Consider the following 24,034-nt stretch of genomic DNA (forward strand, 5'->3'; position numbering starts at 1 on the left):
CATACTGCATATAATGTACTGGATCAGTTTTGTTGAACTAAATATTCTTGATTATAAAATCAAATTGTATCATTTCACATTTATGAAGTTCCAGAAAAGTACTTATACAGATTTGTGTAAGAAATAGCTAGTTGGTGAACAATGAAATATGGCCCCAAACCAGCTATTTACAACACATGGACAATGGAAGTCAATAGGGCTCTGCAAAAATTCATTAGTCCTCTCATGCGGTATACATTGCAGGATAAGAGCCTATGCAGATGAGAATAAAGAAAATAAAAAGGAATGTTATGTATCTTTTTCTTTTAGGAATCGTATTTATGACTGAATTTTAAACAGTGGAAATAGCATTAGATTGTTAAGAAACCAGTAAAAAAAAGAAAAGACGGTTACTCACCGTTGTAACTGTTGTTCTTCGAGATGTGTTGCTCATATCCATTCCATTAGGTGTGCGCGCGCCGCGTGCACGATCGTCGGAAAATTTTCTACCCTAGCAACACCGGCGGGTCGGCTGTGGAGCCCCCTAGAGTGGCGCCTTCATGGCGCTGAATATATACCCCAGCCGACCCGGCGCCCCCTCAGTTCCTTCTTGCCGGCTACTCCGACAGAGGGGAAGGGGGGCGGGTTTGGAATGGATATGAGCAACACATCTCGAAGAACAACAGTTACAACGGTGAGTAACCGTCTTTTCTTCTTCGAGTGCTTGCTCATATCCATTCCATTAGGTGACTCCCAAGCCCAACTTAGGTGGTGGGGTCGGAGTGAGACATTGCTGTGTGCAAAACCGCTGATCCGAAGGCAGCATCGTCCCTGGACTGCTGCACTAGTGCATAGTGAGCTGTAAACGTGTGGACTGATGACCAAACCGCAGCTCTACAAATGTCCTGGATCGGAACTTGCGCCAGGAAAGCAGTCGAGGAAGCTTGGGCCCTCGTGGAATGAGCGGTGAGGTGCGGTGCTGAGACACCTGCCAGGTCATAGCAAGTCCGGATGCAAGACGTAATCCAAGAGGATAGGCGTTGTGAGGAGACCGGTGAGCCTTTCATTCGGTCGGCCACTGCAACGAAGAGTTGCGTCGTCTTTCTAAAGTGCCTTGTGCGGTCAATATAGAAAGCCAGGGCCCTGCATACGTCCAGAGAATGCAAACGTTGATCCTGGCGAGTAGCATGTGGTTTAGGATGAAAGACCGGGAGAAATATATCCTGGTTGATATGAAAAGGAGAAACCACCTTAGGGAGAAAGGCGGGATGTGGACGAAGCTGCACTTTATCCTTATGGAAAACTGTGTAAGGGGGCTCGGATGTAAGCGCCCTGAGTTCAGAAACGCGCCTTGCTGAGGTGATGGCTACGAGGAAGGCTGTCTTCCAGGATAGGTACAAAAGTGAACAGGTGGCCAGTGGCTCGAATGGAGGACCTGTGAGCTTGGAGAGAACCAGGTTGAGGTCCCACGTCGGAACGGGCTGACGTTGTTGTGGGTACATCCGGTCTAAGCCCTTGAGGAATCTAACGACCATCGGGTTAGAGAATACCGAGGATGCGAGTTCCCCTGGGTGAAAGGCCGATATAGCGGCCAGGTGAACTCTAATTGAAGATATCGCCAACCCCTGCTGCTTTAGGGAGAGGAGATATTCCAAAATGAGAGGAATAGGTGCCTGTAACGGGGACGTGGCTCGTTGTTCGCACCAACAGGAGAACCGCTTCCACTTGGCCAGGTACGTGGTCCGTGTTGAGGGCTTCCTACTGCTCAGCAGAATCTGTTGGACAGAGTGCGAGCATTGCTGCTCTGCCTGGGTGAACCATGGAGCAGCCACGCCGTGAGGTGGAGTGATTGCAGGTCGGGGTGACGCAGCCGGCCGTGGTCCTGAGAGATGAGATCCGGACATAATGGAAGCGGGATCGGTGTCTGAACCGAGAGTTCCAACAGTGTGGTGTACCAATGTTGTCTCGGCCACGCTGGAGCGACCAGAATTACCTGTGCCTGGTCTCTGCGCAATTTGAGCAGTACCTTGTGGACCAGAGGAAACGGAGGAAAGGCATAAAACAGGTGGTCTTTCCAGGGAAGGAGAAACGCATCCGAGAGGGAGCCCGGAGCTCGACCTTGCAGGGAGCAGAACACGTGGCACTTCCTGTTGTCTCGAGATGCAAACAGGTCTATCTGGGGAAACCCCCACTTCTGGAAAACGGAATGTATAATGTCCGGACGGATAGACCACTCGTGCGTCTGAAAGGACCTGCTGAGTCGGTCCGCTAAAGTGTTCTGGACTCCAGGGAGGAATGATGCCGTGATATGGATTGAGTGGGCGATGCAGAAGTCCCACAGGCGAATGGCCTCTTGGCATAGAATTGACGAACGTGCTCCTCCTTGCTTGTTGATGTAAAACATGGCCGTGGTGTTGTCGATGAGAACTAACACACAGCGGCCACGTAGGAGGTTGAGAAATGCCTGGCACGCGAGGCGCACCGCCATCAGTTCCCGAACATTGATGTGCAGAGCTATCTGGGGTGCAGTCCACAGGCCCTGGGTATGGTGTTCGTTGAGATGGGCGCCCCAACCCAGAGATGAAGCGTCTGTGACCAGGTGCAGAGAGGGTTGTGGGGCGTGAAACGGCATCCCTTCGCAAACCACATTGTGATCTAGCCACCAGGTGAGGGAGGTCAGGACCGAGTTCGGGACCGTGACCACCATGTTCAGGCTGTCCCGATGTGGGCGGTATATCGACGACACCCAGGTTTGGAGTGGGCGAAGCCGAAGTCTGGCATGCCTGGTTACGTACGTGCAGGAAGCCATGTGACCCAGCAGGGTGAGGCACGACCTCACCGTGGTAGTTGGGAAGGCCTTGAGCCCTTGAATGAGGCCCATGATGGTACAAAAGCGGTTGTCTGGCAGGATGGCTTGTGCACGTCTGGAGTCTAGGACTGCGCCGATGAATTCTATTCTCTGGGTAGGTTCTAGAGTGGATTTGTCCTTGTTGAGTAGGATGCCCAACTCGTTGAATGTGTGCACTATTATGTGGATGTGAGCTCGAACTTGCTCTTTGGTGCGACCGCGTACCAGCCAGTCGTCTAGGTACGGGAACACCTGTATCCCTTGCCGACGAAGGTACGCTGCCACGACAGCCATACATTTCGTGAACACTCTTGGGGCCGAGGATAGGCCGAAGGGAAGGACTGCAAATTGATAGTGCACTTTGCTTACTACGAATCGCAGGAAGCGTCTGTGAGGTGGGTAAATTGCGATGTGAAAGTATGCGTCTTTCATGTCGAGGGCGGCGAACCAGTCTCCAGGATCGAGGGAAGGGATAATGGCCCCCAGAGAGACCATGCGGAACTTCAACTTTACTACGAATTTGTTGAGTCCGCGCAAGTCCAAGATGGGTCGCAGACCTCCTTTGGACTTGGGAATGAGGAAGTAACGGGAATAAAATCCCCTGCCCCTTAACTCCACTGGAACCTCCTCTATGGCCCCCATAGCAAGGAGCGTAGAAACTTCCTGTACAAGAAGTTGCTCGTGAGAAGGGTCCCTGAAGAGGGACGGGGAAGGGGGGGAGGAGGGGGGGATTGAAGAAAACTGGATAGCGTATCCCCTCTCCACCGTGCGAAGGACCCAACGGTCCGAAGTTATAAGGGACCAAGCACGGTGGAAATGGGAAAGGCGATCCCGAAAGGAGGGGGCTGGATCCTGGGGGATGACTGGGGCGCCGTCCTCGACCGCACCTTCAAAAGTTCTGCCTGGGGCCTGAAGGTGGTCTAGGTGGCCCCTGGTTCTGACCGGGTTGAGGGCCGGTCCACCTTCGTCTACCACCTCGCCCTCGCCTCCGCGCCGAGTCCTGTCTCTGACGAGGCGGAGGGGGGTAGAAGCGCTGAGGCTGAGGCCTAAATGGCCTGCGCTGAGGACCCACAACATGCATCCCCAGGGAGCGCATGATTGTCCTGGAGTCCTTGAGGCTCTGCAGGCGAGAGTCCGTCTTCTCTGAGAACAACCCCTGTCCTTCAAAGGGCAAATCCTGCAGGGTTTGTTGTAATTCAGGGGGCAAACCCGAAACTTGGAGCCAGGAGGTCCTTCGCATAGCGATGCCCGAAGCCAGGGTTCTCGCAGCCGAGTCCGCTATGTCCAAGGAGGCCTGTAAGGAGGTCCGAGCCACCTTCTTACCCTCCTCTACCAAGGCCCCAAACTCCTCCCTGGACTCTTGGGGAACCAACTCCTTGAACTTCCCCATAGAGTTCCAGGAGTTAAAGTTGTAGCGGCTCAGGAGCGCCTGCTGGTTAGCCGCTCTAAGTTGCAGCCCTCCGGCTGAATAAACTTTACGGCCAAACAAATCGAGGCGCTTAGCCTCCTTCGATTTGGGCGCTGCGGCCTGTTGACCGTGGCGCTCCCTTGCATTCACTGATGACACCACCAGTGAACACGGCTGGGGATGGGTATACAAGTACTCGTAGTCTTTGGAGGGGACAAAGTACTTTCTTTCCACCCCTCTCGCTGTGGGTGGGATGGAGGCAGGAGTTTGCCATATCGTAGTTGCATTCGCCTGTATCGTGCGGATCAGGGGTAACGCCACCCTCGATGGGGCATCCGCTGCGAGGATATTCACGATGGGGTCCTGCACCTCCACTATCTCCTCCGCCTGCAGGTCCATATTACGGGCCACTCTACGCAGGAGATCCTGGTGAGCCCGAAGATCTATTGGAGGTGGACCTGTGCACGATGTGCCCGCCACTGCCTCATCCGGAGAGGAAGAGGAAGATGCCTCCGGTGGTACAGGATCCAAGGGAGGGTCCTGGTCTCCCTGCTCCTGGGCCGGAGCATCACCTGCGCTTGGGTCCAGGACGTCAGGTGGTGCGGACACGGAAGCCTCCATGCCCCCTGGCGGAGGCCGAGAGATGGTGGACTCCGGGGCCCTTCTAACGGAGTGGCCCGAGCGAGAGGTCGAAGCTATTGGAGCCCCTTGCGCCTGATGGTACGCCCATGGGGTCCAGAACGACCAGTGAGATGGGCCATGAGTATGGTCCTCTGTTATCTCCTGCCAATGGCCCAAGTCCTGTTCCTCGGCTTGCCCCTGAGGGGGGTATGCCGATCTCGATAGGTCCTCAGAGGAGCGAGACACCGATCTCGATGGCCATGGCGGTGCCGAGAGCGTCGAGGCGAATCCCGTGGGCTGCGGTGCCGCACGGTGCCGGTCCGGAGATGTTCTATCTCTACGCGGTGCCGGCAATCGGTGCCGGGACCGCGACCGGTGCCGATGACCTCGTCGGTGCCGGGAGTCGGATCTGGACCTGGAAGATGATCTTGAGTAGGCCCGGTGCCGGGAGCGGCCTCTCGACGTCGAGCGTCGATCGTATCGGTGCCGAGAACTACGTCTCGATGTCGACCGGTGCCGACGATCATAGCGGTGCCGAGACGTAGAGCGGTGCCGCGACGAAGATCTTGGCCGCGAGTACGACCGGTGCCGAGGTGATATCCGGCGCCGGGACTGCGAGCGGCGTGGGGACCTGCTTCGGGACCTGGACCGGTGCCGTGGTTCCAGCCCCTGCGATGGAGGGCGCATCAAGGCAGGTTTCCCCCTGGATTGGACCGGACGAGTCAACGGTGCCAACGGTGCCGGTGGTTGGGGCGGTGCCGGCTCCGTGAGAGCTATTAAGTCTCTCGCCGCCGCGAAGGTCTCTGGAGTCGACGGGAGGCACTGTATCACCGCCGGTCTCAGTGGAGACGCTATCTGCACCGGACTCAACGGCCTCGGCGCCGGAGTCGACGGTGCTGGAGGCACCTGTTTCCGGTGCTCCACAGGCGGACGCGGCTCTACCCCCGGCACTGGGGGAGCCGGCGTCTTCGGCACGGAGGTCCCCGTCTTATGGGCTTTTTTATGCCCCGGGGATAATGACCGGCGCTGAGGCACTTGTTGTGCTTGCGATGCCGACGAGGTCCGGTGCCGGGGAGGCTTGTCCGACGCCACTCGCGTGGTCGGCATGGCCGGTGCCGCCGGGGCACTGCGCACCGAGGTGCTAGGTGCCGGGGCCTGACTCGTTGATGGAGCGTCCGGACTAAGTGCCGCCTCCATAAGGAGTTGCCGGAGCCGAAAGTCCCGCTCCTTCTTGGTCCTTGGTCTGAAGGCCTTACAGATCTTGCACTTATCTGTTTGATGGGACTCTCCCAGGCACTTCAGACAGGAGTCGTGCGGGTCGCTCGTGGGCATAGGCTTAGCGCAGGAGGCGCACTGCTTGAAGCCGGGAGCGTTGGGCATGAGCCTGGCCCCGCGGCCGGGGGAGAAAGGGGGAGACAACCCCCTTAATCCCCTTGAACTATTAAACTAGAACAAATGAACAATTTTTTTAAAAACTATTTAACTATAAACAACTAGAACTATAACTATAACTGTGAATAACTAACTAAGCTAGGGAGAGTGGAGAACAGCTATGCCGCGCTCCACAGTTCCAACGACCGTCAGGGGCGGTAAGAAGGAACTGAGGGGGCGCCGGGTCGGCTGGGGTATATATTCAGTGCCATGAAGGCGCCACTCTAGGGGGCTCCACAGCCGACCCGCCGGTGTTGCTAGGGTAGAAAATTTTCCGACGATCGTGCACGCGGCGCGCGCACACCTAATGGAATGGATATGAGCAAGCACTCGAAGAAGAATATAATCTATTTGCAAATCAACAGAGACACAGGGGGAAAAAATGGATTCACACTTATTACCATTATTATGTGAGGGGTATGCCCTCACCCTATTAAGGGAGAAGTTAATGAGCTCTTCAGGGCTCAGCCAGCACTAACTAGACACAGCTGTATGGCTTGCTCTTTGAGGGAATCAACAAGCATATGGATAAGGGTGATCCAGTCGATGCAGTGCACTAGGACTTTCAGAAGGCCTCTGCTTAAGAGCCTTTGGTGAGGGATGTCATCAAAGTAAGGAGTCATGTGATAAGGGGAAGGTCCTCTCATTGATCAGTAGCTGGTTAAAAGATGGGAATGGAAACAAAGGGTAGGAATAAACTGTTTTCACAATGGAGAGAGGTCAATAGTGGGAGAGTTCCCTGTAGTGGAACTTGTGCTGTTCAATATATTAATAAATTATCTGGAAAAAAAGGGTGAACAGGAATGTGGCAAGATATGCAAATGATACAGAATTACTAAAATAGTTAATTCCAAAGATCACTTTGAAGAGTTACAAAGGGATTTTGTTGCAGATGAAATTCAATGTCGATAAGTGTGTAGGCCAGGTTTGACATAAGTAATTTGTCTCATTTCTTAGTAGGCATAATTGGAAAGGTGAATGGAAGGTTAAGTTGTAAATAGGGGGTCGCCAAACAGTATGCTGGTGTGATGCTAAGGACTATGGACAAGATAAACCTTGAAGGTAAAGATCAGGTTCCACGTGAACAGACATGGACATGGACAGAGCATGCTGTACAGGGATTGGTTCCTGCACAGTAACCAATCCAATCCAAAAATGTATGATTGAATGTAAAGCAAATGCAATGTAATGTGTAAATTCATATAAAAGAAGAGATTGTCTGTGTAACTTTGAATGTGTGGTATGCCCTGTACCCATCCCCTATGCTAGAGTCTGATCAACTCAGTGAAGCTTTGCTGTATGCCAAATAAAGGAACCTGAGTGAAGAAATCCAGAGTCAAACTGAGTGTTCTGGATCCCAGAGAACTGGATTAAGTGTTCTCCCAGAACTGGACAAGGTGTTCTTGATAAGCCAAGTGGAAAAGCTCCCAGAGGGAATCCCAACAAAGTGCAAAGTAATGCACATTGGATAACTTAAACCCAACTATACATACAAAATGTTGGGGGTCTAAATTAGCTGTTACAACTCAATTCATTGTGGAGAGTTCTCTGAAAACTTCTACTCAATGTCCAGTAACAGTCAAAAAAGCTAACAGAATGTTAGGAACCATTAGGAAAAGGATCGATAAGACAGAAAATATCATAATGCCACTATATAAATCCATGGTACGCCCATACCTTGAATGCTGCATGGAGTTCCAGTCGCTTCATCTCAAAAAAGATATATTAGAATTGGAAATGGTGCAAAGAATGACAATGACAATGATTAGGGATATGGAACAGCTTCAATATGAGGAGAAATTAAGAAGACCGGACTGCTCATCTTAGAAAAGAGATGGCTGGGGGGGGATATGAAAAAGGTCTATTAAATTGTGAATGGTGCAGAGAAAGTGACTAGGAAAGTGTTATTTACCCCTTCACATAACCCAAAAACTGGGCATCATTTGGTGAAATTAATAGGCAGCAGGTTTAAAACAGACAAAAGGTAATACTTCTTCACACAATGCACTGTCATTGCCATGGGACGCTGGGAAGTTCAAAAGTATAACTGGGTTAAAAAAAGAATTAGATAAATTCATGGAGGACAGATCCATCAATGGCTATGAGCCAAGATAGCCAAGGCTGCAACCCTATGCTCCATGTGTCCCTAAACCTTCAGCTGCCAACAGCTGAGACTAGATGACACGAGATAGATCACGCAAAATTGCCCTGTTCTGTTTCATAGATTCATAGATTCTAGGACTGGAAGGGACCTCGAGAGGTCATAGAGTCCAGTCCCCTGCCCGCATGGCAGGACCAAATACTGTCTAGACCATCCCTGATAGACATTTATCTAACCTACTCTTAAATATCTCCAGAGATGGAGATTCCACAACCTCCCTAGGCAATTTATTCCAGTATTTAACCACCCTGACAGGAATAACCAGTGTTTATTCCAGTGTTTAACAACCCTGTTCATTCCCTCTGAAGTATCTGGCACTGTCCACTGGCAAATACAGGATATCAGGCAAGGTGGACCATTGGTCTTACCCAGTATGACTATTCCTATGTTCTTATAGTATCTGAGCGGTGGTGTGAATGGCTAGCTGATATGCAGCAGCAGCAAGCACTCAGCAACAGCAGTTACAGCAACAATTGCTGCAGCAGTGAACCACCCACTAACAAGTTCATACAATGCAACAACAGCAACAGCTGCTGAGGGAGTTGATGATCCACCAGCAGGAGTTCTACAAGGAGATGATACAACAGATAGTGCTCACCTTACGCTCACCTTCTGTCAGTACCCATGAACTTAACCAAGATGGGGCCAGACAATACCCTAAGGCCTTTTTAATTACCTTTCAGAGCAGAGCACTAATCTTCTGGTGGAGTAGGCTTTGATTTTGGCTCCATACTTGATGGGTCTGGCACAGATGGCCTACCATAACCTAGACCTGGAGAAGTCTAAGAATTATAAACAAGTAAAGTCAGCCATCTTGGACAATTTGAACATTTCTGAGGAAACTCACGTCAATGACACTGCCAGTGGGACTACCAAGCATCTCAAGCAACTGAAGTTGGACCTGCAGAACAGGGGCCAGCCACTACTCCACAGCTGAGTTCGCCCCCAACTAGAAAAGATACCGTCAGTGCCAGCCCAGTGACTTGCTGCTCCTGTGGCCACACAGAACCCATAAAAAAAAGAATGCCCTCTTAACTAATGTGATTATGCCCAGGGCTGGAGTGTAGAAACCCATGCATGGAAAACAGCACTTCCCAAGTTGATGGCCATGGTGATGGTCCGAGGGAAAAGAGTTCAAGGACTTGGACTCTGTCTGTAGTTAGACGGTGGTCCAAGTCTCCTTCACAAGAGATGACAACACCCCCAAAAGGCTGATTTCATCTACAGTGTATACATGGCAAAGTGAAAACCTATCCCAACCAATGTTTACAGCTGACTGTGGGGACATGTACCAAGGTGACAGCTGTACCACTGGTGGAGAAATTGGAGTATCCCATAATGGGAGACCGGCACTGGCCATTTTTTTGGCAAACAGGCATCCTCGTTGATCATTGCAGAATGACCTGAAAGCCTGGTAAACCTTGGGGAATTGGAAGATCCTAAGGAGGGAATGTCATGAGGAAAATAACTGTCAGCCCCTGCAAGTGAGGAAGAGGTTATCTGGATGTGGAAGCACTCCTACAGGATGGGAATTTTGTGCAGGCATAGAAAAGTGACCCTACACTGAACCATGCATATGACCAACTGGTCTCTGTAAAGGGGAAGTAATGGAGCTTCATCTGGTCAAGCAGTATCCACAATTCGTGCTCGAGAAAGAGCACCTGTACCGAGCTCAAAGAGATACACAAACAGGGGTAATAATATTTTGTTAGTCACAAGGAGCAGGGGAAAGGAATTCTTATTGAGAGAGAGAGAGAGAGAGAGAGAACGACTCTTGCACACCCCGAATACACCCCGAGCAGAGGAAGGACTCTGTTAGGGTCAGAGAAGGAAGTAACTCAAACAATGTTCTGGTAGTGACTAAAGGGGCCACCACCAAGCACAAGTATGTATAATTTACTATTTGCATTCCATTAGCACCAAAGTTCCAATCAGAAACAGCATCCCATTGTAATAGATGCTGGACAAACACACACACAGACTGAGACTGATGTTACTAATTTTTTAGTGACAGATGTGTCAAAGAACATTTCAAACGGTTCTATTAGTATTTCATCTAAAGAAACAACTTTATCAATGGACCAGAAACCTTCACTATGCAAAAATGTTCCAAAGCTTTATCACCAAACTTAGAAAAGTTAGATTAAAACAGTTAAAATAAAAAACAAAAACAAACTTACCCCTTTCCACATCCTTCAGGCCCAACAAGAAGAAATGGCTGCTTATTGTCAAAGTCTAGCCATGGTCTGAAGTAATCTAAACCTCTCTGCATGTCAGGGGTTTGAATGACAGGAAGTGTTCGGAGATTACTAAAGTCATCAGCAGTCAAATGTATAGGTTTTCTCAGCTGATATGACATTAAATGTCCAGCGTCAGGGTCATAATATGTGTCCAGTGGCTTCCTGGGATCTGGCGGAGATTCTCGTGCCCAATTAAAAATCTTAACAAAAATTTTAAAAGAATAACAATTAAGCTGTTAAAAATCTGCATTTCCTAATAACAACACAATAACTATAATTATAAGTACATCAAAAAAACTATGTTAAAAGAATATTAAATTTGAAAGTCAAGCATTCAAAAATTAGGAAATGCAAGAATTAAGGTTGCCTATGCAACTTTAATTCAATCCTGTTGTGCAAATACATTGGGTAGTGAGTGAATGAGTGAGTAGTTATCCAATATTTATTTTTCATTCGATGCGTGGTGCCAGACCTCATGGAATAAATGTCCTCATTCATTTCCTTGAGTCACTGAGGGCCTGACTTTACAAAGTACTTAGTAGGTTCAAAGTACAGCTCCTACTCACAGTCATGAGCACTCATGTAGCACTCATGAGCACACAAATGTAGCCACAGACTTCTCACACTGAGTAGAGAGAAAATGAGGGACACACAATTAGTAATCAACTGTAAACAAAAGTTAAAAGTTACAAAATTCCAGAATTAAGGCTGCCTAAAGAGATAACTGTATTTTTCTTTTTAAGTAACTTTTTTCTTTTTCCTATTTTGTGGTCTGGTAGGAATACCTACCATGCACAGTCATCTTTTTTTTTCTAACACTTAAGATATGAATGAAACTGTGTGTGAGGATTTACTTAGAATTTATACAATCTTAAATCACTTCATGTTATCCTGGGCTAAAAAAGTGTGGCTGCACAAACTATGCTGTCAAGGGAAATTATGGGTTATTAAGAGAAGTCCTGATTAGTGCCACAGCCTTGGGCTGCAGCATGCCCAGTACACAGAGAGTCTTCAGAGAACGTATCTGCCAAATTGCAACAAGTCTCTATGGAACATGTGAGAACTGAGATAGGCTTACAGTTTGGCCAAATTTGGGCAAATTTTCATGGGGATGACAAAAGGCACATCCATCTCATCAGGGTGATGCCTCCTGACAAATTTCAAGTCACGGAAGTAGTAAGTTTAGCGGCATTAGACCTGAATGAAACAATTGTAAGAATGTTTTTAACGTGGAAAAAGACACATAATATCATCCTCAGAAATGACTAAATTGTTTTAGCTGAAACATTCCCAAAAGAAATCAGCCTTAGGCAAACACCCAATACTGAAAATTTCAGCATGAACAAGTGATGTTTGTCAAAGATAAAAGCAACTGAAACCTGAGTTCTGTAATAGAAAATGTTAGGCAACTTTAAGGATAGGTGATAGAACCAGCACCACCTATAATAAAATGGAATACGTTTGTGATCAAAGAAATGGAAATTTAAGGAGGGATGGGACTAAGAATGTTCTGAAGTATGTACATGTGAATAAACACTTTTGGGAGGCAACAGTATACCCACTTTTTTTTTTTTTTAAGAAATTATGATTGTCTCCACATGTTGAAGGGCTGGGAGGAATGAAGTATTTAATCAGCAGTCTGATATCCTATGCTCCTGACTAAAAATGCTCCTGACTAAAAACCTTCCTTTATCTTCCAAAAAATACAAATGCATCATTTGTAACAAAACAATATGATATCGTCAGAATTAATTTAGGGCCCAATTTTGCAAGCCCTTATACACATAAGAAACTTTACTAATATGAGTAGTCTAATTAACACCAATGGGACAACTCACGTGAGTTAAGTTACTCATGTGCATCCACGGCTAAATTCCAGAACCTGTGTTCCTTACTCATCCTGCTTAACCTCTCAGTGGCATTCAACACACTCGATCACTCCCTAGTTCTTGATAACCTATAACCCTTTGGCTTTTGTGATCTCATCCTCTCACAATTCTCATTCTACCTCAGTGATGGCACCTTCAAAGTCTCATTGGATGGAGTCTCCTCCTCTTCCCTTCTCCCCCTTTCCATGAGCTTCCCACAGGGCTCCATCCTTTGTCCCCTTCTCTCTTTGGACCTTATCTATAAGTGATCTTGACCACTCTCATGGATTTGACTACCATCTATCTACCAATGACACACAAATCTGCCTCCCTATGGTTGATCTATTTCCCTCCATCTAATCTCAAATTAGATTATAAACTCACTGAGGCAGGGACTAACTCTTATTGTACTTTTATACTCTGAAACCATAGCAAAATCAAAATTTCTGTTTCATTCATCTCGTAGTTTGAGATAAGATAGAAAACTATTATTACCTCTTTTGTAAATTCTAGTCGTGATTTCATGTTGAGATTTCCACCAAGACCCCGCATTAAGCTAATAATAAATTGTCCACGATCAGTGCACCCACGGAGATGAGACAACCCATTCATCACAGTGCCAACCAGACTTGTTTCTACCACATAGTCATTCTGTAAATTGGAATTTATAATAGTGTATAATAATTTATAATAATAATATAACTTTAAACAAATTTCTAGCAATAAAATAAATGAGTTATGGTGCAAGTAAATATGGCAGTTTCGTTGCTATTAGGAGCCACTTTTAGACTTAAAATTGGTAGAAAATGTGATCCATTCAGGTCTAGAAGAGGTGATCCATTTGCAATCACATGCTTTTTAAATATTTACTTCTGACTCTTATACCAAACCTACTTATTATTTATCAGTTCTCATGCTCAGTCATCCTTCTATTTTAGATGTTATGAGCCTACTGACTGCAAAGAAATGTGCACAAATGGAGATATGTGCCCAGAAGGGACCCTCCATGTGTGGATCTCACTCTCCCCCATAGAATGGGGTGGGTAAACAACTGCTTCTGCAACAGTGTCCCCCTTTTCCTAGATCCCACACAAGTGTAGACATCTGCATGGAGGAAAGAAACAGCTATGGGAGAAACACATCTTAATCCCCATCAGGCTATGTAGATTTTCCAAGGAAATACAGCAAGATTGCCTCTCAGCACTGGGGATCCCTCTTAAACGAAGTTCCATGGAACAGAGGCCCAGCTGCACAAGGCCTGCATGGCTCCATTGTGAGGCATATGAAGCCAGGGAGGGGTACTGGAGCCATAGGAAGCACAAAGCAAGCACAGAGACACAAGCGGTCTATATGCATAGTAATAGACTCGCATCTGGGATCCATGGGTTTTCAGGACATCCTGCACACTTCCCTTTCCCCCAGATAGCACAAGTGAAGGGAAATGTCTGTAAAGAACAGCTTGCAGAGGTTCCCGCCAACGAAGAATTATTTAATGACTTATAACATTGTTAATTTTTCCTCAAGCCTAGCAAAGCACATGCCTTCCTGATAAGGATTTTGGGCAGAAATTTCAAATTTTCTGAGCCTAAATTTAGATACCTAAATCCATGATTAGTCATGGAAGCTCTGGGAACTTGGCATCTCTGAAAAATCAGACCCCTTATTTAGATGCCTAACTTTAGAGACCACATTTAAAAATTCTGGTTGACGTCTACACCAAGTTCATAAATTTGAATAAAAGCCAGAAAGTTATTAAGACTTTGTGAGTTACTCACCTGTTTTAGAACCCAGTTTAACGCCTTTTCAAAATAGTCCCCAATCCAATTTTCAAGATTATGTCTGCATTCTTCAGGCTGGTTTCTTAGCCAAGATTTTAACAAAGAATTAAGATCTGTATCTTCATCACTAGAACAAGACATACTTCAGATTAAAACAAAAACAAAATAGTCATGTATCCATGCAGATGGATGCGGTATGATCTAAAGGCTCAAGCAGGATGACTGAGTCAAGAGGCCTGGGCTGTGTTCTCAGCTCTCCCAATGATCCACTGTATGACTTTAGGCCAATCATTTAACCTCTCTATATTTAAATTTGCCTTTCAGTAAAAAAGGGGTCAGAAATTGTATGCTCTTGAATAAAAAGCATTAAGATATGTAGAAAAAAGATGTAAACTAGAAATTGAGTATCTTTATTATTACTGTCAAATGTCAAAATAAGGCTCTCGTACTATGAGAAACTGATTGAGTAGATGTGAGCATTTACTTTCCGATTTCACTAATTACAAGAAATGGACAATGGTTTAATTGTGATTCAGTGCAATTTTCTTACATTTTTTCTAATAAACTTTGCTTTCTTTATAAGACTCCCAAATATTTTAGTGTTTAGAGGCAATTTAAAGCAATCCATTCTTTGAGTCAGGGAAAGCAAACTTCTGACCTTTGGTGAGAGAAAGAAAGGAGCAAAAGATATGACATGGGGTCCTTGGTGAAAGGTGTAGGGCAAAAAACAGCCCTTCCCTACAAGGCTTTACTGACCATAGTCAGTAAAGTGCAAAGAGACTGACTGGAGACATTTAGGAGTCACAAGTACAGTGGTAGGTTACAAGGTAACAGATGAAAAACTTGACTTCAGAGATAAATAGGCAAATACAGGTAACATCTATACAGACAACTCCACCTACTCAGAGTAAATTAACATTTTCAGAGGTTAGCATTACAATGAAATCATCAGTTTTATAATAATAAAATAAAATAAAATACCAATAATAAAAATTAACTTAAAAAAGGAAATTACAGACTTGTCAGCGTAACTTTTATACCTGGAAAGATATACTGGAACAAATTATTAAACAATCAATCTGTAAGCATCATGAGGATTATATGGTTACAAGGAATACCCAGTATGGATTTGTCAAGAACAAATCATGCCAAATCAACCTCATTTCCTTCTTTGACTGGGTTACTGGCCTAGAGAATAGGGGGAGAAGCAGTAGACATGATATAGCTTGATTTTATTAAGGCTTCAGATACAGTCCCACATGACATTCTCATAAACAAAGTAGTGAAATGTGATCTAGGTGAAATTACTATAATGTGGGTGCACAACTGGTTGCAAGACCATACTCAAAAAGTAATTATTAATGCTGTCAAACTGGGAGAGTGTATCTAGTGGGGTCCCGCAGGGATCAGTCCTGGGTTTGGTACTATTCAATATTTTCATTAATGACTTGGATAATGGAGTGAAGTGTATGCTTATAAAATTTGCAAATGACATCAGGCTGGGAGGGCTTGCAAGCACTTTGGAGGACAGAATTAGTCCTTTGACAAATTGGACTGAAATCAACAAGATGAAATTCAATAAAGATAAGTGTAAATAACTACATTCAAGAAAGAAGACTCAAACACACAACTACAAAATGGGGAATAACTGGCTAGGTGGTACTACAGCTGAAAAGAATCTTGGGAGTATAATGGAATGGATCACAAATTGAATGTGAATCAACAATGTGATGCAGCTGCAAAAAAGGCTAATGTTATTCAGTGGTGCATTAACAGGACTGTTATATGTAAGACAGGAGAAGTAACTGTCGAACTCTACTTAGTACTTGTGAGACCTCAGCTCGAGTACTGTGTTCATTCTGGGTGCCACGCTTTAGGAAAGTTGTGGACAAACTGGAAAGAGTCCAGAAGAGAGCAGCAAAAATGATAAAAAGGTTTTAAAACCTGGCATATGAGGAAAGGTTAAAAAAACTTGGCACATTTAGTCTTGAAAAAAGACAACTGAGGGGGGAACCTAACAGTCTTCAAATATATTAAGGAATGTTATAATGAGAATGGGGATAAACATTTTCCATGTCCACTGGAGTTAGGAAATGAAGTAATGGGCTTATTCTGCAGCACAGGAGATTTAGGTTAGATATTAGGAAACACTTTTATTTGTAGTGGAATTATGCTCTAGAATAGGCTTCAAGGGAGGTTGTTGAATCCCCATCAATGTAGGTTTTTAAGAACAGGTTAGACAAACACCTGTCAGGGATAGTCTAGGTCTATTTGGTCCTGTGTCAGCACAGGGGGTTGGGCTCAATGACCTCTTGAGGTCCCTTCCAATCCCACATTTCTATGATAATATCTATAAACAAATGAATAAGCACAAAAAGGTGCAAAGCTAGAAGAAAAAAAGACAATTTGGAAGAAGTTTAAGCATGTTGCTGAAACTCTATAAAGGGACTATATATATATATATATATATATATATATATATATATATATATATATATATAAATAAAGTCGTACACTAACCTATCCCAGCCAAACACAGTTGACACAATAGGGTTTTAAAAAGTTAATAACTATTCACGATGACAAATAAGTTATGTAAATTTCACCCTTGTCTCTCACCTCAGGAAGATCATTCCCATTCGTGAAATTGTGGCAGGAGAGGCACAACTCAGATCATGCGTTTCAAATACAAAATTTACATTTGGGCCAAACTGAATTCTTTCTCCACTGGGCATAGTGAGTAATCGATTGTCATCCAAGACAGAATTCAAAGACTCAATCCATTCAGGGTCGATGTCACCATCACAGATTATCCATGAGTTAACATCTACTTACAAATAAAAATACAAAACAACAAATCTACTGGAAAAACTTAAAGAATATGAAGGCTTGCTAAATTTCTAACCATTTTTCATTCTCTATGACAATTATAATATATTAGTTTTATATGCTTTACATATAACCTCTTTAAATATTCCTTACATTCTTCACCTTCTGATGCATATTTGCATGCCATTTATTTTCATATTACACTGATTTGGAAATTACAAACTGAGGTTCTTGACAATGGTATTGCCATAAGCCTTTTTGACCTTACACTGGCCACTTTCAACAATTTTAAATTAGCATATTGTCAAAATATGAACAACAAAAATAAAGTTTATTTCAGTATGTTGAGCACAACACAGACTTCTTGATAGACATACCTTGCGGTTCTCGTACCACTTGTCGAGCACTGCTTGTAAGCACACCATCAGACCACTCCCTGGTATCCATGTCAATGTGACCTAGTAACTGATGTCGAGGCATAGCTTTGGGATTCATAGTATACTGTTTCACCACTTTACCAGTTTTACCAAGCGCTGTCCTTAACATCTGCCAAAGTGTTGATTTACCTGCACCACTCGGACCTACAATAACCACACCCATTCTCTGACGTAGCTGTTCATACAATTCCAAAGCTTTCTTGATCTGCATAAAAAAGAAATAGTGGTTATAGGAGGTTAAGCATTAAATCAAACTTGTTCTCTAACCCTAAGTTCACACATTCCTGTTTCCCTTAATTTAAATTTGTTTTAGGACTTGTAGGTGCAGAAGCAAAGAGTAAAAAAATGTTTGTATTCAAGCAAATCAAGGGCTCACATTATAAACATTAAAAGGTTGAAGGTAACTAAATAAAAATTAATAGATTAGCAACTCAAGCCTCACTGAGACTCTTAATTCAGAACATCTAAACTTGGTCTATGCTTATATTTCATATTTTACCTGGGTGTTTATAATTTCCAAATTGGCTTCCTCAAAGACTTGTTGTAAAGAAGTGGTTAATTCAGCATATTCTACATCCTTAAAACCAATGCCAGGGAACACATCTTTAACCAATGCATCAAACCGTGCACAGTCTGCAAATGTAAGCTTTGACATGGTATTGAGGCGCAAAGCTTGGACCACAATATGGCTTTCATTAACTGCAAAAGAAAGTTCAGTTTACATTTATTTCCACAGTTGAGATATCACCACCTGAAGTCATAGTGGGAATTGTTTTTTGGCATCACAAGGTTGTTTTTTGGAATCACAAGGGATTATGATTTTAGGTGGGAAATTAGCATTAGTAGCATATAGAACTTCTGAGTCTTAGGTTACAAAGGGACAGACTCTAAGTGCACCCATCACAACTTTTGTATATAACTGGGTTCTTGAAAATGATAATTCATGCCAGACTGATTATATACTATGGGAATTTCTAGATGTCCTAATATGCAGGGCGTGTATCCTGACTGGATAGTAGTCAGCTAAGAAGGAACTTTGAAGGGGATATACCCTAAAATATGTTGTCGGTGTGTTTTCAACTGACAGATGAATTCCTGAAGTCGATTATGAGTTGTTTATTAGCTATTTGCTTTTTATATCTAATGGGAAAACAAGGGTTGTCTCTAATAACCCCAGGAACAGTCAGAGCAGATCTGTCATTTCTTAAAGCATCAAAGAAGCAATATTCATGTCCCAAACATTTAAACTCCTCATCCACCCTAAACCTCTGCCCCCAACTCTCCCACAAACATAGAGAGAAAATCACCACCCACTCAAACACACTTTATAATACACAACATTCCCATCCCATAAAATACCACCCGGTATCGGTGCTCTAGTTAGCAGTACTCAGTCAGAATCAGATATGGTAGCCCAAGAGAAATAGAGACTTCATATGCAAGAGCTCTCTCTTCAACTTGCCAACTCCACAAATTATGTGCACAGAGTTTCTGTGGGTTATTTAGTTATTTATTTTTATTTGGGAAGGCTTTGATTCAGAAGGGCTTTCACAGAGGCGTATCCTTCTTTTGAATAGTTTGGCTTCCTACAGTTCCAGGGCATATAACTTGGTACTTGAATGAACAAGAAGGCTGTAGATATTTATTTCAATATAACATCTTGATTGATCAAAAGCGAAACAACCCTTGGCATAGTCAATCTTACTTTTTTCCTTCATTCCATTTTTCTTCAGGTGACGAAGGAGATTGCCACATCCTCTCAGAGCAGTCTTCAGTGCTCTTAAGCCCCAGTCATAGTGTTGCTGGGGTGTCAAAAGCTCCCTATGTTTTTAAAATATTAATATTGTAATAGGCTGTAACAGTTGCAACTCCAGTACTTGTAGTTGTTCATTGAGGAATTGACATTATACATTTTTCTGAAAATCAGAGCCATTAGAAAATAATATACTAGCCACGTGCAATACCATTTTTCTTGAACTTCAGAGATAGATACACATGAAGTTGCATGTTTCCAAACTTTCAGAAAGGCAGTTTCTTCAAAAGCTAGATAATAATAATATTTTTTTTTAAAATAGGACCTCTAATAGTTCCCTCCCTTGGTTTTTCCAAGAGGCACACAAATGAAAAAGTGCCATTGTGGTTACTTGGATGTCAGCTACTCCCCGAAAAAATCACAGGTGCATGATTTTTATGGAGGTGCTCCACACTCAGGAAAATAACCATGTGCGCCCATTCAGACAAACAAATGGGAAGCAGAAGAAGAAAAAAGAAAATAAAAGTCTATGTGGCAGAGAGAAATTAATAAAAGTATCGTATATGAACTTGCAAATATTTATTTTAATATTTTTCTTACCTATTAAAGAGAAAATTACATTTATATTCAAGATGCCAACATAAAGGAAGGAAACAGTCAGGGTCTTAAGAAAGCAATATTTTCCCATCATGGGATTATAACTGCAGTTCCTGTATTCTTACATTTTTACTTAAATACAAAGCAGTGCATCTCAATAAAATTCAACCTGTGTTTTATTCTGACAGATTTACATATTACTAATTTTGGAGAACTGTGTTTGGCAGCATTCAAATATAAGATATTCTTGTTCAATGTAAAACAGCTTAAGGAGACTACAGCCATGAGACAGCAGCTCTATGTTGTTTATGGTATATAGCTTTATGAGGGTGATTTCTGGAGTGTCCATTTCATAAAGATCACAGAAAACATACAGGAACAATGTTTAAAAGATTTCTATATCAATCTTGTCGAGGTTTGGTATTGAATGGACTGAAATGGAAGGAAGGTAAAGTGACATAACATGAGGGGGAAGTACTATAGATCGCAAAAGACAAAAGGTTTCAGAGTAGCAGCCGTGTTAGTCTGTATCCGCAAAAAGAAGAACAGGAGTACTTGTGGCACCTTAGAGACTAACAAATTTATTAGAGCATAAGCTTTCATGGACTACAGCCCACGAAATGGGCTGTAGTCCACGAAAGCTTATGCTCTAATAAATTTGTTAGTCTAAAAGACAAAAGATATATATTGACAGAAACATGATTAATGGAACAAAATGTGCTTACCTGGCTAGATTAAAAATAGCCACCAACTTTCTGCCAAGGGTTTTAGCCTCTTTAAAACCTTCTGAATACAGGATAACTTCCGCAATGAGTTCATTATCTGGACGAGTCATAGCAACTGGCCTAAAAAGCTGTTTGAGGTTATCGGGCAGTTTTTGTCTTCCTCCATAACCTTTTCCAGCAGGATTCATAGTGATGAAAATTCCAGAATTATGATCCATTTCAACCTGGCATTAAAATAAATATATTGTCATAAAGTTAATATTTTCATCTCTATGTCCTTAGGTATGAAATAACTCATGTAATTAGCACACTATAAAATACCACTGTATGCTGTGGTGGTGTAGCTTTGTCAGTCCCAGGATAGTAGAGATAAGGTGGGTGAGGTTATATCTTTTATTGGACCAACTTCCGTTGGTTGAGAGAGACAAACTTTCAAGAGCTCTTCCTCAGGTCTAGGAAAGTTACTCATGGCTTGTCTATACTACCACATAGGGTCGCTCTTCAGCTACATGAATAGCGTAGTTGAAGTCGACATACTTGGATCTACTTACTGCCATAACTTCACTGTGGAAAGTCGTCAGCTGATGCTCTCCCGTCGACTACGTTTACGCTTCTCATTCTGGTGGAAAACCGGAGTCGACGGAAGAGCGCTCAAGGGTCGATTTATCGCATCTATACTAGACGCGATAAATCGACCCCCGCTGGATCGATCGCTGCCTGCCGATCCGACAGGTGGTGTAGACAAGCCCTCAGAGTGTCACAGCTAAATATATGATCAAACAGATAGTTTGACATAAGTAGTTAGATGATGTGCTAAGGGGTCATTCAAGGTGAAATGGCCCATTAACATCCCTGTAGTCATAGGACAAAAAGGAGGGTTAGTGGGTTACAAACTGTTGTAATAAGCCATGAATCCAGTGTCTTTATTAAAACCATGATTTTTAGTGTCTAGCAAAGTTATGAATCAAAGTTCCCAGACTCATTTTTAATGGTGGTGTGCAGGTTTCTTTTGAGGATAAGGACTGATAGGTCAGATATAGAGCGATCGCTTTGTGAAATTGTGCTTCCCCACAACTGATATGGTATTTTGTCTTTTTATCATTTTCCAATGTGAGTTCATTTGAGAGCGTAGTGATTGTCTGTTTCCACACAGAGTTGTTATTGGGGCATTTAGTGCACTGGATGAGGCATGTGTAGGACCCAGGGATCTTGAAAAGTGTGCTGTGGGGGCTGTTGATCATTGCAGAAGTGGAGATATGTCTGCAGGTTTTGCATCTGTTGTTCTGGCAGGGTCTGGTGTGAGTTGGTTTGAGTTGGTGTGTCCTGGTCTATGAGAAGCTTGCTTCTGATGATGAGGTTGGAGAGGCTGGGAGGTTGTTTGAAGGCCAGAAGAGGGGATTCAGGAAAGATTTCTTTCAGGATGGGGTTCCCATCGAGTCTGGGTTGTAGTTGTTTGTTTGTGTATGGTGTATAAACAACTACAACCCAGACTTCATAAAGCATTCACTCTATAGCTGACCTGTCCGTCCTCATTCTCAAAAGAAACCTGCACAATACTTTCAAAAGTGTTGGGGGGAGGGATAGCTCAGTGGTTTGAGCATTGGCCTGTTAAACCCAGGGTTGTGAGTTCAATCCTTGAGGGGCCACTTAGGGATCTGGGGCAAAATCAGTACTTGGTCCTGCTAGTGAAGGCCTTACAATAATTTATCCTATGATTACAGGGGTGTTAACAGGCACTTCACCTTTAATGATCCTTTAGAACAGTGGTTCTCAACCTTTTTGGACTCAGGACCCATTTGTAAATGCTTATGGCCTGTCATGACCCAATAAATGGAGACCCTGGGACACAGACATAACTAGGCATTTTAGTGCCCGGGGCAAGCAAGCATATTTGCGCCCCCTAACAGAGGCGGAACGTGGGGGAAGGGGGAGAATCACATGGGGTCACATGCCCCCCAGCCAGGTTTCTTGGGTATGCTTCCCAACCCAAACAGGCTGGGTGGCCCACTAAGATGAGTCAGAGGGTGGAGGTGGCGCTCCCTCTCTGAGCGCTGCCATGCTGGGCTGGCCTCACCAAGCCCTGCCACACAGGGCTTACCTGAGCCACCCCCATGGCTTTGCACCCTGGGTGACTGCCCCACTCTGGTTACGGCCCTGCCTTGGGTGATTTTGGTTGGATCCTGCCCACACTCAGCCCACAGTGGCAGTTCCTGCAGCTCCTGTGCTGTGGAGCTGACTGACCTTGGCTCTCTGGGGTTGCAGCACTGCTCAGGTTTGGTCCCGTCCCTTGACTGGACCAAAGTTGTGTGAGTGGAGTTGTGACCCAGCTCATGCGATTGCAATGTCATTCACACAAATTTGGCCTACCCGGACTTACATCCTCATGGCGGCTGGGCCAAACCTGAGTGGTGCTGGGACCCCAGAGATTGCAGTGCTTGGAGCAGGGAGGGGAGCCCACCCAGCCCTGTCAGACAGGAGCCACAGAAGCTGCCACGCAACCCTTTGAAACATTCTAGCGACCCAATTTTGGGTCCAGACACACAGGTTGAGAAACCCTGCCTTAGAATATGTGTTAACTACTTATGCTAATCTATCTGTTCAACCTTGTATTTAGCTGTGACACTCTAAGTACCTTTCCCAGACCTAAGGAAGAGCTCTGTGTAACTCAAAAGCTTGTCTCACTCACCAATAGAAGTTGGTACAATAAAAGATATTACCCTCCTTGTCTCGCTATAAAATATCAGATCTTCCTTATGTATGTGGGATTTATATATTGGACCTAAAAATGGTACACCTCTACCTCGATATAACGCTGTCCTCGGGAGCCAAAAAATCTTACCGCGTTATAGGTGAAACCGCGTTATATCAAACTTGCTTTGATCCACCGGAGTGCGCAGCCCCGCCCCACGGAGTACTGCTTTACCGCGTTATATCTGAATTCGTGTTATATTGGGTCGCGTTATATCGGGGTAGAGGTGTATACTTGTTAATAATACAAGGGTTTACTGGGTTTTTAGAAGACACTTGATATTAGTGACAATATTTGAACAGTTTTCAACAACAACAACAAAATGCTGTTCTATACCTCCTTGCCAAGCAGTTCACATACAGGTCTATGCTTCTTCAAAGCATGCTGAATTGTCTGAATTTGCATGGACACTGCAGACAATACTGCCTCCTCCAGTCTATTGAACTCATCAAAACATCCCCAGGCACCACACTTCACCAAACCAACAAAAATACGCCCCATCGACTTCACATCAATGCCCTTAAAATAAAAGAACATTGTTTATATGTTAAATACCATTAAATCAATCAATGAAGATTTTCTTCGTAGTTCCACTATGAGGCCATTGCAA

The 24,034-nt window shown here is 44.3% G+C and overlaps 1 protein-coding gene across 3 annotated transcripts in view; it reads right to left on the minus strand.

The window, feature by feature from the left end:
* Window positions 1-24,034, minus strand: part of DYNC2H1 (dynein cytoplasmic 2 heavy chain 1) — a 418,528-nt gene that overhangs the window by 329,172 nt on the left and 65,322 nt on the right. For all 3 annotated transcript variants that reach the window (XM_024099590.3, XM_024099589.3, XM_024099588.3), the window contains exons 34-42: window positions 23,761-23,943; window positions 20,676-20,899; window positions 19,306-19,421; window positions 18,100-18,299; window positions 17,541-17,805; window positions 16,954-17,161; window positions 14,332-14,461; window positions 13,052-13,207; window positions 10,629-10,888 (exon numbers count right to left, since the gene is read on the minus strand). In XM_024099590.3, coding sequence (XP_023955358.2) covers window positions 10,629-10,888; window positions 13,052-13,207; window positions 14,332-14,461; window positions 16,954-17,161; window positions 17,541-17,805; window positions 18,100-18,299; window positions 19,306-19,421; window positions 20,676-20,899; window positions 23,761-23,943 — 1,742 coding nt within the window. The remainder of the gene's footprint in view (window positions 1-10,628; window positions 10,889-13,051; window positions 13,208-14,331; window positions 14,462-16,953; window positions 17,162-17,540; window positions 17,806-18,099; window positions 18,300-19,305; window positions 19,422-20,675; window positions 20,900-23,760; window positions 23,944-24,034) is intronic.

Source organism: Chrysemys picta, chromosome 1, assembly GCF_011386835.1.
Source record: "Chrysemys picta bellii isolate R12L10 chromosome 1, ASM1138683v2, whole genome shotgun sequence".
In the NCBI taxonomy this organism is placed as follows: domain Eukaryota; kingdom Metazoa; phylum Chordata; order Testudines; family Emydidae; genus Chrysemys; species Chrysemys picta.